The sequence below is a fragment of the Lepidochelys kempii genome, chromosome 9, assembly GCF_965140285.1.
Source record: "Lepidochelys kempii isolate rLepKem1 chromosome 9, rLepKem1.hap1, whole genome shotgun sequence".
In the NCBI taxonomy this organism is placed as follows: domain Eukaryota; kingdom Metazoa; phylum Chordata; order Testudines; family Cheloniidae; genus Lepidochelys; species Lepidochelys kempii.
Window position 1 is genome coordinate 97,580,502 of NC_136388.1, and position 16,493 is coordinate 97,596,994.

General features: G+C 41.0%; 1 protein-coding gene across 14 annotated transcripts in view; it reads left to right on the top strand.

The window, feature by feature from the left end:
* Window positions 1-16,493, top strand: part of ARHGEF6 (Rac/Cdc42 guanine nucleotide exchange factor 6) — an 83,770-nt gene that overhangs the window by 41,291 nt on the left and 25,986 nt on the right. For 4 of the 14 annotated variants that reach the window (XR_012160633.2, XM_078854263.1, XM_073358442.2 and 1 more), the window contains 10 exons: window positions 2,517-2,663; window positions 3,503-3,589; window positions 4,564-4,642; window positions 5,703-5,836; window positions 6,939-7,076; window positions 10,894-10,914; window positions 12,062-12,155; window positions 13,576-13,665; window positions 15,033-15,141; window positions 15,847-15,901. Coding sequence is in view for 13 of the 14 variants with exons in the window: in XM_078854263.1 (XP_078710389.1) it covers window positions 2,517-2,663; window positions 3,503-3,589; window positions 4,564-4,642; window positions 5,703-5,836; window positions 6,939-7,076; window positions 10,894-10,914; window positions 12,062-12,155; window positions 13,576-13,665; window positions 15,033-15,141; window positions 15,847-15,901 (954 nt within the window). In the remaining variant the exon portion in view is untranslated. The remainder of the gene's footprint in view (window positions 1-2,516; window positions 2,664-3,502; window positions 3,590-4,563; window positions 4,643-5,702; window positions 5,837-6,938; window positions 7,077-10,893; window positions 10,915-12,061; window positions 12,156-13,575; window positions 13,666-15,032; window positions 15,142-15,846; window positions 15,902-16,493) is intronic. The other 10 variants (XM_073358443.2, XM_073358445.2, XM_073358446.2 and 7 more) reach the window with 10 other exon arrangements.

Here is a 16,493-nt window from a genome sequence, read left to right on the forward strand (position 1 = left end):
TGTGCTCCAGCTTCCTTCCTTCCTTCCTTAGCAGAGAAGTTGCAAGTTTACAATGATTAGCAGTGCAGATGAAGAAAGGAGGGAGGAGAAATTTCATAGAAAACAGGAAACAGGGTGTTGTGTTACATTTACTTAGAAGCTCAACAATTTGCATTCATTATAGCAGATAATAGGGAAGTAATTCAGTTATATTAACTTCAAAATGGCTTTAAGCTTTAGAGATGCTCGTAATTTAAGGAGATTTGTACTTGAGCTATTCATGTACAGTATTAGGTCCTATTGTTAAACTGTCTGTGCATAAGGCTTCAATGGGATTTGCTGATGCTCAGCATATCTCAGGATTGGGCTCTTACTAATCACTGTAGTGTACTTACTATATGTCTGAGGTGAGGTGGTCAAAGAGTTAAATTTTGCCTTCAGATATGCCAGCATGACTCTCATGGAGTCAGGGATCAGTCAAGTGTATGCTTCCAAGCAGAGCGTGTGGGTTGCAGAAAGCTAACGAAAATGCTGTTTGTAGCCCTGTCATAGCAGCAGGGTGATAATACAGTGGTTTCAGTTTATAGGGATTGCAGAAAACTTTTGTAGGTTTTATGTGGGTTTGCATCTCCTGAACTGCAGGTTCAGCCAATCAGGGTCACAGAAGACCCACCCTGTGACTTGTACCGCATGACTTTTGGCACAAAGTTTTGCAAACCAAAAAGGAAACCACTAAACTCTGGTTCTAAAAATGAGTGTCTCAAGGGGATAGCCAAAAGGGGCTTCTCCTTCAGTCACAGCGAAAGGGTCACAGCCCCTGAAGGATTTGTACAAAACTGGGTCAAATCCTGAGTTTGAAATGGAGTAAGAAATAAGAGCTTGGCCAGCGTGAGGACTGAGTAAAAATTGAGCCAAGGCTTGGCCTTGCAGGATTTTTCCTCCCAAGTCATCAGAACTTCACCCTATATCAGGTTCCATAATGAAATGCTTGCACAGCCCCACTGAGTAGCACATGTGCTTTAGGACAATATCCTTCAATCCTTTCTCAGTCAGCACCTCCAACGACTTCACTGGGAATTTTGCCTGTGTACATACTGTATAAAGACTTCAGGAGTTAGGGCCTGATCCAAAGCCTATTGCAGTCAATAAGAGTTTCCCCATTAACTGCAGAGTGCTTCGGACCAGGCCCTTTGCCCTCAGAGAGTGAGATTGTGTGTGTATAATCAGTACTCCTGAACCGAGATACAATTAATAAGACAAAATTTATAATGACATTGTTAGGTTTTTTTAAAAGTAAATTTTTCTGAGCAGCTCTGGCATTTTCTTTTCCATTTGCATCTTGTATAATTATTCCCATATGGCAATTAAGGCAGCTGGAAAGAAGAGCAACACATGGAGCTCATTGGAGCTATATGGATTTAGACAGGCTGAGCGTTTGGCCCATTCTGTTGAATTATAACTAGATATTCTGGTTTTAGGTCAACTTAAATGGATTCCTTTTAAGTTATTCTATTCCTCTATGTACTCAAGATGTGCAAAATTCACAGTTTTTGTTATGCAGTATTTAATAGGAAAATATTTGCTGATCTGGTTCATGCAGTTTTGCACCCCTTCCAATTTGACTTTATTTACAGTTTGGACAAAATTGCTGTTTTCTCATTAAAAACCTACAAAAATAGAAAGTTCACGATTCCTACTCTGTGGCCATGTTGGCTTAGAAAATGGGTACATTTTTCACTTAGATACAGGACTGGTTTGACAAAAGAAAATATACCTCAGTGCCCCTTTATTTTCTCTTTTTCTAATTTTCATTTTTAAAATATCTTCTGACTTTGTAATTCATCAAAATGTTGTTACTTTAACAAACTTAGTACAATAAAGCAAATTTCAGATTTCCTGCTTGCATGAACGCAATTGTATAAAGCTGAGTGATGCTGTTGATTTCTCATTGAGATAATTGGTGGTGGCTTGGTCTCTTCTGGTCTTCCTCTAAGGCCAGATTTTTGATACTTTTTATTAAGGGACAGTTACAATAAGCCAGAATCTTTAGCCAGGTTTATGTGATCCTAAATAAGTAATATACAAGGTAGAATGTTAGGCCAGATTTTTAAAGGTATTTAGGCACCTAGTTGGATTTTCAAAAGCACCCACGCACCTAACACCCATTGAAATCAGGTTTCAGCGTAGCAGCCGTGTTAGTCTGTATCCGCAAAAAGAAAAGGAGTACTTGTGGCACCTCAGAGACTAACAAATTTATTTGAGCATAATCTTTCGTGAGCTACAGCTCACTTCATCGGATGCATGCATTTTAGATGTCTAGATGCCTTTGAAAATCCTAAATACCTTTAAAAATCTGGCCTGTAGAAAGACATTCTCCTTGTGAAGTGGTCACACTAATGACTGCATTTGGTGTTAGCCATCAGACTGACAGGAGTATTGCCGGAAAATCTCTTCTTGGTGGGCTAGAGAAGGTTTGATTCTGAAGTTTCCTGTTCTCATTTTAACAAACTTTTTTGTCTGTGATATCGGCTTTACAGTCACAGTGCCAGGAGCTGAGGAAGAGGAAACAACTTGAATTGCAGATCGTTTCAGAGACCATTCCAGGATGGGAAGGAGAGGATATCAAAACCATGGGCAATGTAATCTATATGTCACAGGTCGTGGTACAGTGTGGGGCAAGTGAGGTAAGGTGTTTAACATGGCAAAAGTCCTTCTCTCCCTCTCAATGTCAAAATGGAAAAAAAATGCTCAGGTTCAAAAATTTTCTTTATCCTGGCCGTGTTTGTAAAAGATGCTAAGTGCTCTGGCCCCAGGCCAACAAAGCACTTAAGCATCTGCTTACCTTTAAGTTCAGGATTCAGTGGGACTGCTCATATTCTTAAAGTTAAGCATGTGCTTAAATGCATCCCTGGATCAGATCCTGAGTGCCCTCAGCACCATGCAGGCTCCTGCGCTATCTGACTCACATTTATCTCTCAGACAAAAAGCTGTTTTCGTGTTGTCAAGCGAGCATGCTTCTGTCATCAATCTATATGCACTACTCCTGTTGCCGTTACCAGAAGTTCTGCGGGTAGAATCATGGCAGGTTTTGACCTTTATGTTTTAAATAAACAAGTGAGACATGGTAGCCTCTAATGCTCTCTCTCTATGTATTAATATATGTGTTATATATTCTATTACATATATATGTGTACGTGGGTGTGTATTATATATGAGTAATTTCTTACCACAGTAGCTCTTACTGGTTTTGATTGAGTATTTACCTATTAGAGCATTGGTAATTCTCATAGCCAGCCAAATTAATGCTTGGTAGGATACATGTATCAATGTTTATAGACTCTGAAGGGTTATTAAGTAAAGAAAATAAGTACATTTTAAATTAATAGGTCCAGTTCTGGTGCCCTTATGGTCATTGGGAACATTGCCATTGATTTCAGTTGCAACTGGATTGCGCCCATTATACTAATGTCTCTGAGGAAAATGTGTGTGATGCATTATAAGATGGATGTATTTTTCACTTTAGGAAAAAGAAGAGAGGTATTTCATGTTGTTTTCCAATGTTCTGCTAATGTTGTCTGCAAGCCCTCGGATGACTGGGTTTATCTATCAGGTAGGCAAATTTGATTTGAAGTTGCAAGTATTTGCGCGTAAAGAAGGAAACCAAATGTCTGTAATCAGATTAAATTCCTCTGCTTTCTGAAATTTCTCTGTTGTGGTGCTAACACCCCACCGCCAGGAAACAGAGAACTCTAGTTTATCATACATAGCAGTATGGGGAGTCGTTAGATAGTTTCCACAAGCATGAGTGCCCTTAAATTAAAATATCTCACTTTCTTATACTCAGAGAGTTCTGAGCAATTACTCTGGTGCATGCACAATAAATGCTGACATGGCTTTACCATTCTGAACCCAAATAGAAACTTCAGACTGGGTGTTGGTGGCGTGTACCACCCCCATATCAATAATGCCTGGTTAAAAGCTTTCATTATGAGCTTTTTTTTTAACCATAGGCTGATAATTTCCATTTTACATAATGCAATGCTCCAGGCAATGCATTTTTTGGGGGCTTACCACACTACTGAGTGGCGGAAGTCATTCTGTTTTGGCTTTAATCCCCACAGCCTACTGGAGGCATGAAATAATTCCCAAGAAAGGAACAGCCTTGTGCTGATTTATCACACTCAAGCACACATGTACAAGAGCAATCATGACTATAGTAAGGAGTCATGATGGGCATTCTTTGGCTTTGATTTGAGACTGACAGCTCAGTTGTGCAACATGACTTTTCCTAAGAGAGGCTTATGGAAGTTAGTGAAAATGACCCTCCTTTGTAAAGCTTTTGAAATCTATGGAAGAGCTAGGTACTATAATTTATTATAATTCAGTTAGCATGGGAGTTCTTTTAATAGACTTGACCTTGTGTTTGGCCTGCTAAGGACAGGGAAATCTAGATCCACAAACTGAAGGGCAATCTTTTCTGGTTTCCTGAAGCCTTCAGTGATTTCTGGTGGTGACTCCTGAGAGAGGCAAATTGGCTAAAAATGATAGATGTAGAGTCTGAATCATTCTCAATTCTTTTTGTAGGGAAAACTGCCGTTAACCGGAATGACGCTGACAAAATTAGAAGGAACCGAAGGGACCGAGCATGCTTTTGAAATCACAGGTCACTACACTTGTTGCATTTCCTGTCCAGTGGGAGCAGCAGCTACTGTATAAGTAGTTCCCATCTGCTACTACATGAGATGCTTTACACTTTCACTGCTACGATATGCTAATCTGTTCTTGTTCTTATGCTACTGTGACATCTGAGTTCTGTGTGTCCAGCTCCCTTGATGACCAAGAAGGGGGTCTGCTTCTGATCCATTTGTGTGCAGTTTAACCTGCCATGACTGTGCTCAGGCTGCTTCAGACTCCATTATGGGTTACCAGTAGCTTGTATGCTGAGAAAAGAGGGGAGTTTAAGGTACAGCCAAGGTCTGCTTAAATTGGTACAGTCCTCTGAAAATGTTGGGAACCACTTCCATAATCTTCTGCCAGTTGATTCACAAGCCACTACTTCTGTGCATTGAGTCAGAGTATCATCAGAGCTAGAAATGGAAAAAGATCTGGATCATCCAGTCCATCCCTGACCAGTGCAGCATTGTTTCCTGATTTATATTTCCTAATTTCTTGTCCATTCTAAGTTATAAATGTCTTATGCTTTGGGGTCCCTTGACAGATCATTCTACAGCCCAAAACATTTCTCGGCTAGGATGCTTTTCCTAATACTCAGTCTAAATTTCCCTTTCATAATTTCATCCCATGACTCCTAGCTAGACCAACCTTTTAATTCCTCACACGTTTATCCCTCCAGTACCCTGGTCATTTCTGCTGATCTTCTCTGAACTCCCTCCAGTTTGTCAATATCTTTCCGGCAATGAGGTGCCCTGAATTGAGCACACTATTCCAGATATAGTCATACCAGAGTCACAGAGGGCTTGATCCCCAAAGCCCACTGACGCTAGAAGAAAAGCTCCCATTGACTTAATTGGGCTTTTGAACAGGCTCATATAAAGGGACTTGTACCTTCCTCCTCTGGGATGCGAAGCTTTTTTTTTTTTTTTCCAGCCATATCGCATTGCAAACACAGGAGGTGCTTCTTGTCAGAATGAGTTGGGCTGAATTTCTCTCTTTGGTGGATTGATGCCATTTTATAAGGAATGTAATTTAATCCTCTAATGCAGGGAACATGATAGAACGAATCACAGTGTCCTGTAACAGCAGCCAGGATTTGCACGAATGGCTCGACCATTTGCAAAGGCTAACCAAAGGGACGTGCAGCACAATATCAAAAACACAGTCCTGGAGTGCTCATTCTGTAAGTATGTTGTACCATTCCAGTCCTTTCTGAACTTATTGGATCTCAATATTGACACTGGGCTTTCTTCTTACCTAATGTGACAAAAACAGATGGGTTTGTATCTAGCTAGTTTCACAGAATCATAGAAATGTCCGGCTGGAAGGGATCTCGAGAAGTCATCAAGACCAGCCCCCTCTGCTGTGGCAGGACCAAGTAAACCTAGATCATCCCTGACAGATGTTTGTCCAATTTGTTTTTAAAGCTTCCACAGTCTCCCTTGGAAACCTATTCCAAAGCTTAACTAGCTTTGTAGTTAGAAAGTTTTTCCTAATATCTAACCTAAATCTCCCTTGCTGCAGATGAAGCCCATTGCTTCTTGTCCTACCTTCAGTGGACATGGAGAACAATTGATCACCATCCTCTTTATAACAGCCCTTAAGTATTGGAAGACTGTTATCAGGTCCCCCATCAGTCTTCTTTTCTCAAGACTAAGTGGTTTTCTAAACCTTTCATCGTTTTCGTTGCTCTCCTCTGAACTCTTTCCCGTTTGTCCACATTTTTCCTAAATGGTGGTGCTCAGAATTGGACCCAGTACTTCAGCTGAGGCCTCACCAGTGCCAAGCAGAGCGGGACAGTTACCTCCTGTGACTTACATACAACACTCCTGTTAATACACCCCAGAATCATATTGGCCTTTTTTGCAGCTGCATCACATTGGCCACTCCTGCTCAGTTTGTGGTCCACTATAACCCCCAGATCCCTTTTGGCAGTACTACCGCCTAGATAGCTACTCCACATTCTGAGGTGGTGCATTTGATTTTTCCTTCCTAAGTGAAGTACTTTGCACTTGTCATCACTGAATTTCATCTTGTTGATTTCAGACCAGTTTATAGAGCTACAGGATTTTTCACATTGAGGTCATGGTTCTGAGCCCTCATCATGCCTGTGACTGTTGAGTTCACACCTAACACTGTAGCTAGCTATTCAGGTCATTATTCTAATGTCCCTTGCTATCTTTGTGGTAAGCCATGACCTTACAGTAGTTCAGATGGAGAAAGGTCTTTTTTCCCCCCTCTCATATATTGTATGCGAAGGCAAACAGCTTTCACCATCTCATCAGGTATTTTCTCAGACTTTTAGTTCAACTGGACAGCTTCGCGGACCACTGGAACCACCCAAAATCCTTAAACCCTGGACCTTAAGTTGTCTCCGACCCGCTCCTCCACTCAGACCATCAGCAGCTCTAGGTTACAAAGAGGTAATCTTGGATACATGCAGGGTATTGTGCCTTTCATAGAAATCTTTAACGTTTGTGCACAGAGTTGTTTTGCATGATGATAGTAGAAAGGAGTAGGTTTAATGACCTTTAACGAAGATAGGTGTTAAAGGACTGCACAAAATAAAGCCCTGATCCTGCAAACACTTAGCATGTATGTCCCACCAAGTCAATGGAACAAAGTTTCGTGCTGTAAGTATATACATATTTGCAGGATTGAAGAGTTTATATTTTCCACTGATTCCAGTCCTGCAGTCTTTAGGCAAAGACTCCATTTGAGAGTTTTATGTACATGAGGACTTCAGAACTGGGCTCAACACAGAAAATTGTGGGAAGGAAACCACTATTAATTTTTATTATATTTCTCCACCCTGTATTTTTGGTGCTAGATCACAGATCCCCTGTTAGTATTATCCCTCTGGGGAAACTCAGTTTCCAGGGCTTAGGTGACACACGGGAAGTCGGTGGGGAAGCCCATAATAGAACCCGGATCTGATTCTTAGTCCCCTGTTTTAACCACAAGACTATCCTTCCCTCCCTTAAAATAAACTGAGTAATTGTTTAATGTTCCCGGTAGCAGTAGATGACTAAACAGCTGAATCACCAATCATCCTGGTTACAACGAAGGTGTGAACATTACTGTCTCATGGTCCTAGACGCATCCTAGGCTTGTGTCAGCCACCCTTCTGTTATAACAGCTCATTCTCAGGGCCTGCAATACTCTGAAACCTGACGGGCAGGGGGGGTCTGTGGGCTGCAGGAGTGAATTATTTAGGAGGAGGGTTGAGACATCACGGTGGCTGTTGAGATGATTTTTTTAATTAAGAAAAATCAGAAATTTTATTTTGGAAACTAAATTGGGTTTTAAGATCCCTTAATCTTTCCATGCTCTGAGTCCCTAATGTTGACTAAGCAGTTTCATATATAACAAACTGTTGCCCATTTACTACATTTTAATCTAAGGATGAATCACTGCTTTGCAATAAGAAATGAATTTTCTTTTAAAATAGGCCAAAAATGTCTAGGTTGACCAATATAACTATCGACACCACAGCCCTTTGAATCCCATTCACAAGTTATGACTGGGTAATTGCAACACAGCACATTAGACTATATGTCTAGAACACAGCTTAAGCTTTCTTTAGAAGAGAATTTATTAATGGTGATTCCATAACAATTGTTGTGTGATAAGAGAATGACCATGTGACTGGTGCGTGAAGCCTACAGTACTGTGAAAAAAACTCTGCTGAGCATGGGGCAGGCTGTGATGATCCCACACACAAAGTGGATGTCCACAATGCCCTGTGTGCTAAGGAGCAACGTTCTGGTGGCAGCCCCCAGCCCTCACCCACACAAACCTTAATATGACAATGTGTAAGTGAAGCTAGTGTTCATGGAAAGATTCCAGGTTGTCAATTAAAAGCCACTTATTTAACGTCTACGGATCAGGCACAGCATGTGTAGCTGATGTGTCTCTCACTGCCCTATCAGCATGCCTTGCATGCATTTTGGCAGGGTTGGATCTAGGAATGAGCCATTCAGCTCAGGCCCACCCTACTGACGTTGCTGGCAGGGTGCTCGTAAGCGCCAATTGTGAAGAGGGTTTTTGGGAAGTGGACCTCATCTGCTAGGATCTGTATGTGGCCCCTCCTCTGCACCATTTTGTAGCTTAAAAATAAAAAACCTTTTCAGAATCGTTTGCGTTTTGCAAATCAGAACCCCAATTCCAAGTAGAACCAGACCCGACACGACTCATCTGGAATGTACACTAATTGATTGGCCCACTCTGAGCAGGAAGGAAAAAAGTAAATTTTAAACACATTAGGCAACATTCTGATCTTGGTGTTACACCTGGGTAAATTCAGATGAACTCCAACTGGAGCTATGTTCATGCACTAGAAGCCAGAATTCGGCCCTGTTTTTAAAGGCATAACATTTCTGTTCACACACTAAGTGGCTCAAAGGGCTCCAACACAATGCATATGATTCTTAATTCACACCTCCCACAATTACCTGGTGGACAGTAATGGCTTTGAACGAGACCTTTTAAAATTTAGGCTGAACCTCATGGATACAACCATGAAATGGGGATGAGAAATCAGACCAGGTCAGGTTCCTGTTATGAGACATATGAAAATGATTTTAAAAATCCATTTCTGTAAAGAGAATTTAGAGCTTCAATTGAAAGAAATTCATTATTGTCTGGGGGGAAGGCGTAGAGTTTGATGGAAAGATACGAGATTTTTAGACATCCACTGAGATTTCAATTGGTTTCTTGTTCGTAGGGCGGAATTTCACATATTCATGTGCTCTTTCTCGTAGCTAGCTGCATTCAGGAAACCCCAGAAGCCTGCTTACGCACTGTGTATCAGTGTTGCCATTTCCATTTAAACTGGGTCATTTTTCCTGTTCTGTTTCTAGTCATAATTTGAAATTACAGAGCAGGTGCCCATCAGTAAATTCTCATGTACGGATTTGGGGTAATGGGGTGTGACACACATTTCCTAGTTTGAAAAATTACCTGCCTTGTATGACTTGCAAGGTTTCTTCTTACAGCAGCACATTTCTGTGCAAACAGCAACTTCTGTTGGGTCAGAGGGCACCACGTGAGTGCACTTAGAGGACGAATCTTGCCTCAAAACCCATGTCATACAGGGTCTCTGGGTCTTTCCCAGAGACCCCACAAAAACATTTGTAGTAAGAGCTGCTTCTAGGAGCAAATCTAGCCCTCAGTACTTTGGCCATGAAACTTGTTTAACTGCTGGGGAACACCTGACTGCAGGTTATCAGGCCAGGGAGCTACTCTGCTAATCCAGCCTAAGGACTGTAATAGTTTCTATGGCCTTTGCAACCCACACTAGGGAAGACTAGAGGTTCAGTCATCCCTGTCCACTCCACACTGTCCTCAGAGCAAATGGATACCACAGAAACCTATGCTGCGGGCCCGTACTGGATGCAGCATGTGTGGACACCTCCCTGCAAAATCTTCTGCAACAGATCCACAGTGGTTTCACTGTGTTGAGAGCCCAGTGTGTCTGCTGAGGAAAGGGCAGGGTTTGGGCCATATTGACGATGATTATAGGGGAAAAACTATTTCTCGTGAAGTAGAAGGAAAATTCTGGTGTATTTCAATGCCTCGCACTGTAGCAGTTGCCCATTTAGGGGGATGTTGATCAGGAGAAAAAATAATTTCACTAGGAAAGGGTCCCATTCTACTTGAGAAAACACAGTTCACAGCACGCCAGCAGGCGTTGCCACCCTTACACCAAATGTTCCCTCACCCCTGCTGACTTGAAGAAATGGTTACTGTTCTTGAAACAAATCTGAGCATAGAGCAAAACCCCTGAGCCTGATCCTACAGCTTCTCCACAAGTCTGGGTGAGAGTTGTGCATGCAGAGCAGCGGCAGAATCAGTGCCTTAGCTTGCATATTGAGGTTGGATTTTTCGTGATTTATTGCATTTCTAAGATGTATGGTTATAAATAGGCAAGATTTACTGACATTCTACTACTACTCATTGAAGCATGATTACTTTTTTTCCTGTATTAGGAGTATATTAATGCCTGCTTGTCATGTATTTCATATTTAATTAATTTTTCAACATTCATAATTTTGCATGAAACCATGCTCTTTTTGGTTCTTTTGCACGTTGATATTGAGGATGTGACTATCCTTGTAGCACATTAATTGCAACACTAACATTTAAATGTTGTTTTAGAACTATTGATTAAATGGACTTGGTCAATAAAATCATCGACCACTCACACTCATCTTCTCTTTCTTTACATATTCATTTTAGAGGATGTCTTATATCTTAAAGGTAAGGGTAGATACATCTCTTTGGCTTATTGTAACATAGAATGCTTGTGCCGTGACATTTATTAAGCAGATCTTTCCTCTCCCGTTTGCTTTTTCCTAATTGTGCCTGCTTTTAATAATTTACAACACGATTCAATTCTGATTGGTAAATACATTTTGAACAGGCTCACCAAAAATATTTAGAACTGTGACACAAAGGCTGCATTGCATGAAAAACATGACACCCCTGTTATTTATTTAGTTACTAGATCTTTTACCCTTGATATTTATATTACACATAACCTGTCATATACAAATGCTTTCAAAATCAATAAGAATGATTATGGCTCAACAAAAGAACTAAACACTTGTTTCTTATCTTTACAATCTTATCAGACACTAACTCTGTGTGTATATGCCTATATTTCATATATATGTGTGTGGGAAGGTGTTTATAATTTTACACACACAGATATAGTGTGTGTATATATATAAACAAACAATGTATCATTTATGATATGTTCTGTGTTATAAATAAAAATGTAGTCTAGGAATTAACATGTATCCAATTCTATAGGGAATTTTATAACTGACCACAGAAAAGTTGATCATACTGATATTTCTAGTGAATTTATGTGAGTCACTTACCAAAAGATTATATTTCATCTGATTGTGTTTTATTCCCCTGTCATTTGCCTGAGACACATGCACAGTTCCCGTTGCTTTTACTGGGATTTGTGCACACAGACCTAGTGCAGGGAATAGCCCTAAGTGCTGTGAAGTTTCCTTAACTTTATAACTGCTTACAAAGGAATTTAGTGCATAATGCAATGAACCACATTCAGTCTGAATTGCTTTGCTATTTTAAGTATCAGAGGGGTAGCCGTGTTAGTCTGGATCTGTAAAAGCGGCAGAGAGTCCTGTGGCACCTTACAGACTAACAGACATATTGGAGCATAAGCTTTCATGGATGAATACCCACCTTGTCAGATGCACGAGCATAAGCTTTCGTGGGTGAATATGTTAGATGCATCTGACAAAGTGGGTATTCACCCACGAAAGCTTATGCTCCAATACGTCTGTTAGTCTATAAGGTGCCACTCTTTGCCGCTTTTGCTATTTTAGCTATCTTTGGCTCTTGTTTAGAAGGAAAGTCTGTTTCTCTATAGGATACCAGCAAGAGTCCAAAGACCATGAAGAAGTTTCTTCCTAAAAGGAAAACGGAGAGAAAAGCATCTGATGAGGAGTTTGTTATTAGAAAAAGTAAGTGTTTCCTTTTCTGTAGGGGAGTTCTGTTTGCAACGTAATTTACATGAGATTTTAAATGAAAACAGAGCCATTTGTTCAATGCATCATATATTGCACATAAATAACTAAAGGTACTTTGTTTCTGAGATTTTTTGAAAGCCTTCATCATACTCATAAGCTTCCCACTATGCCATGCACAGCTACCATCTATCTTAGTTTTGAGACCCCCTTGTGGGAATGCTTAGGATTTATATCACTCTTACCATTGATTTAAGCATCACAAAATCACGATGAGGTAGGTAGGGAAGTTATTATCCTCACCATACAGATAGAGAAACAGGGACCGAAAGGATAATCTTCAAAGCAGTTAATGATTTAAATTGAATTTCAATCTATGAACCATCACAATAGCTGTGCTCTTCTAGGACAATGCAGATCACAAAGCCCAAGAAAGAAGCCTGTGAGAGCTGGGGGCAAAACATTCTTTGTCAAGGAGGTCTGGCTATGAAACTAACTCTCAGAGGAGATCAGGCCAGTCCACCGTCTGCCCATCTTTAAGGAACACTGCAAAACCTATCTCTTCAAAAAAGCTTTCCAACATAAGAATAATATTCCCAATGCAGGTTTCAGAGTAACAGCCGTATTAGTCTGTATTCGCAAAAAGAAAAGGAGTACTTGTGGCACCTTAGAGACTAACCAATTTATTTGAGCATGAGCTTTCGTGAGCTACAGCTCACTTCATTGGATGCATACCGTGGCAGGCGTCTCCTTGTACTGTTAAACCCCTGCCAACAAAAAAGAAATTGATAAAATCTAACTCCCCTTCTTGCCCACCAATTTTTTTTTTTAATCCCGTTATGGGAGACCTGCTGGAGACTCCATGAAGTCTACTTGGGACATAACTTGATTTTCACATGGAAGTGGATCAGATACTGTGGTGAAGAGTGGCAGTACAAAACCCTAAAATAGATAAATGACTTGCCCACAGAGTGAGAGAGTGACAGAGCCAGGATTAGAAATCAGGACTTCCTGAGTCCTAGTTCTTAGTTGTACCTCTCTCAATGATCCTGGCAGTGGGGTTTTAAGCCTGCAACTTCTTAACAAATGCACTTATTTCCCCTGCAAGTCCCTCATACCGTGGGTAGTAGCTACCTGACTCTTCACAGCACTTGCTATCCAGGATCCCCGTCCTTCCTTTAGTCAGACCTCAGCCAAAGGTAGGCGCCACTCCACTTAATTGGCCTTCATGTGAAATGCGAAGCTCTCCATCCCTGTGAATTGAGAGTATCACCTCTGCCCCTCTCCTAGAGACAATACCATTTGTCATACAAGCAAGGCTGTCTCTCCTTGTAAGTGAGTTTGTTGCAGGAGTTTGAGAGAGAGAAAATGAAGCCAAAATATATTGCTTTTAGCCAATATTTGCAATGTTTTGCAGGTACTGCTGCACTAGAAGAGGATGCCCAGATTCTGAAAGTTATTGAGGCCTATTGCACTGGTGCAGGTTTTCAGCAAACTCTCAGTTCAGGTAGACACACAAATATATTACATAATTCACAAGGTATCTGAAATGATGATCACCTCTTAGGAAAAAAAACAGTGTTGCAACATACGGCAATCAAGCTTGTGCAAAGAAACCGTGGTGTTTGAATCATCAAGATAAGAACATTTCATACATTTAGTGGTTTATTTGCTATTGTTTTTCTTCTGTCACAGAGGATGAACAAGTAGGAGGTAAGATGGCAGATGCTCTGGGTTGTAGTACACAGCTACTTCACTAGCACTTGGTAGGAATTAAACAAACTTAGTTTGTGCCTGTGGCTGTGAGTAAGAGAAACTGATGCTAATCTCAGGGTGGTAGGTAGCTTTTGAAAGGAAGCTTGAATATTATCTCTTGATCAGCCGCGTGTTTAAGAACAAGCTGCTTCATGAGAACCTGAGTATCTAACATTTTCTGAAACTCTGGAACTACGGCTATTTATCAGTGCTGTTGAGAGATCAGATTCAACTGGTGAACTATCTGATGAGGAAACATTTTTAAATTGGGATCCATGAAACATGTATCTCCTAATGGTTCCTACCCTAAACAAATACTTTAATTTATAAGCAATCAGATAATTTTAGATTCAGCGAGTGCCTCCAACAACTTGCCATTTGCTGCTTTAGCCCCAGTTAACTTAAGCACATGCTTACGTCCATCCTTGCTAAAGTCCCATTGAAGTCAATAGGATTTAAACACATGCTTATATATTAAAACGTGTGATTTAGTGCTTTGCTGAATTAGGCCATTGCCCATTTTGTACCTTCTTTCCGTATTCCTGATGCTTAGATTGAGAATGGCTACAGCTATCATGGGGAATCACTCAAAAAACAAGTTTTTAAGGGTGCTGACTCCATGTGGGTATTTAACATACTGCAGTGTAGGCATTGTGGGGATCTAGAGGAGTCACTTCTGCTCTCGTTGTTAGCAGGCTTGACGTGTCTGGCTCTGCACATGCTGTTGAAAGTTTTACTCCTGGATGCACAATGTTTGCGCAGAAACTAGTGTGTTATCAAGGCTTAAATGGCAAGTTAGCTCAAAGGAAGAATGTTGATCATGGCATTTGAAGAAACCATCTAAGGCAGGGGACATGTGTACACAACAGGGACCCCATCCTGACCAGAGCTTCTGGGTGCTACTGTCATATAAATACTAATGAATGAATGCTAGCAGGCAACACAAGGACTTAGACTTACTCTGAAGGGACCCAATTCCACCTCCAGCCGTTTTCCAATGAACTATCCTAATATCGACTAGGGTGAGACAGTTCACAATTAGGCTTGTTATTTCTAAATGGTGTCAGCTGTTGTGGAAGGTTTCAGTTTTTCTTTTTGTTTGGCAACTCTTGTTTATAGGCTCTCGTAAAGACTCCATACCCCAGGTCCTACTGCCCGAGGAAGAGAAAATCATCATAGAGGAAACAAGAAGCAATGGTCAGACTGTCACGGAGGAAAAGTGCGTGAGGCTAGTCAGCTGCTTAGAGGCTTCCCTATTTGTGTGTTTATGCTTTAAACTTTATGATAAATTCCAGTGGATTTTGGATGATACCTTAAAAACCAAGGCCATGTCTTCTCTGTGTAGTGTTATTGGAAGGATATAGGTACTCAGGTCAGAATATAGCCAGTGCATCCTTTACATTCACTGGGAGTTTCAGGTGGCGAGGAGTACAAGATTGATTCCAATTTGTATTTAGCTCCCTTTCTTTTTAAAATTGGAGGCCAGATCCTCAGCTGGTGTAAATCAGCATAATTCCATTGGAGGTTATTTATTTGTAAAACCATTACTGCTCCTGCCGAGCCCCGACAGATTCATTCTTGTGGCCATCCATCCATATTCCATGCATACCATTTGATGTAAATGCCTTGTATGTTTTGTTGTTGAGACCTAGATAAACACATGTTCTGGTAACTGTTTTGATGGCTGTGACATTTAAATGCTCCTCTGCTGAGACTCCAGAACAAGGTCTTATGGATGGACCCTCAGCACTGAGGTGCTAGCACATACTTAACTCAAGAAATGTTAATAGCCCTGCTGAAATAAGCAGCCTAAGATAAAATACAAACTGCCAGCACCTCCCACAACTAACTCTTTATTTGTATGCAAACCTCATTCTGATGTTGATTTACTGCACCTCAGCTCTCTTATCTTAATTTTCTGCTTATTTTCTAGAAGTCTGGTAGACACGGTTTATGCACTGAAAGATCAGGTCAAAGAATTAAAGCAGGTAATTAGAGCATTTCTGCATGTGCTGTCAGTAAGGAGCAGTGATTAAACAGGTGACCTTGCTCTACCAACATTCTATCAATTAGCCGATCTTTGTTTGAGGACTGAGATGGCTTCAAAATTATGGGTCTAATCCTGCAGCTGCCTGACAGGCACACTTCCTATTGACGTCAGCAGGAGTTCTATGTGCCAAGTGGCTGCAGGATCCGTGGGGCTCTATACTTTGTGTCAGTATATGAAGAATACAGAGCAGGGTTTAGCCTCTGGCAGCCATATATTGGTTTTTTAATTGTCCTGTGTCCTTTAATCTCTACGGACCTCATTGTTCCTTTTATAGGATTATGATAAACAGATGTAAAAATTAATCCCCGTTGGGGTAGGAGAGGGAAGTACCCTACTTCCCCTCCCCTGCACCCCAGTTCTGGATCTTCTTGACATCACTCCACTACCAGAGGGCCTTGAAGTTGTGGTCCTGGAATGGGATTCCTGCAGGCGGATGCTTATGCCCATGTGAAGTCCCAGTAACTTCAATGTGGATCTGTACAGCAGCAGGATCTGGCCCTTAGTGTATTCCAAATCACAAGTGACCCGGT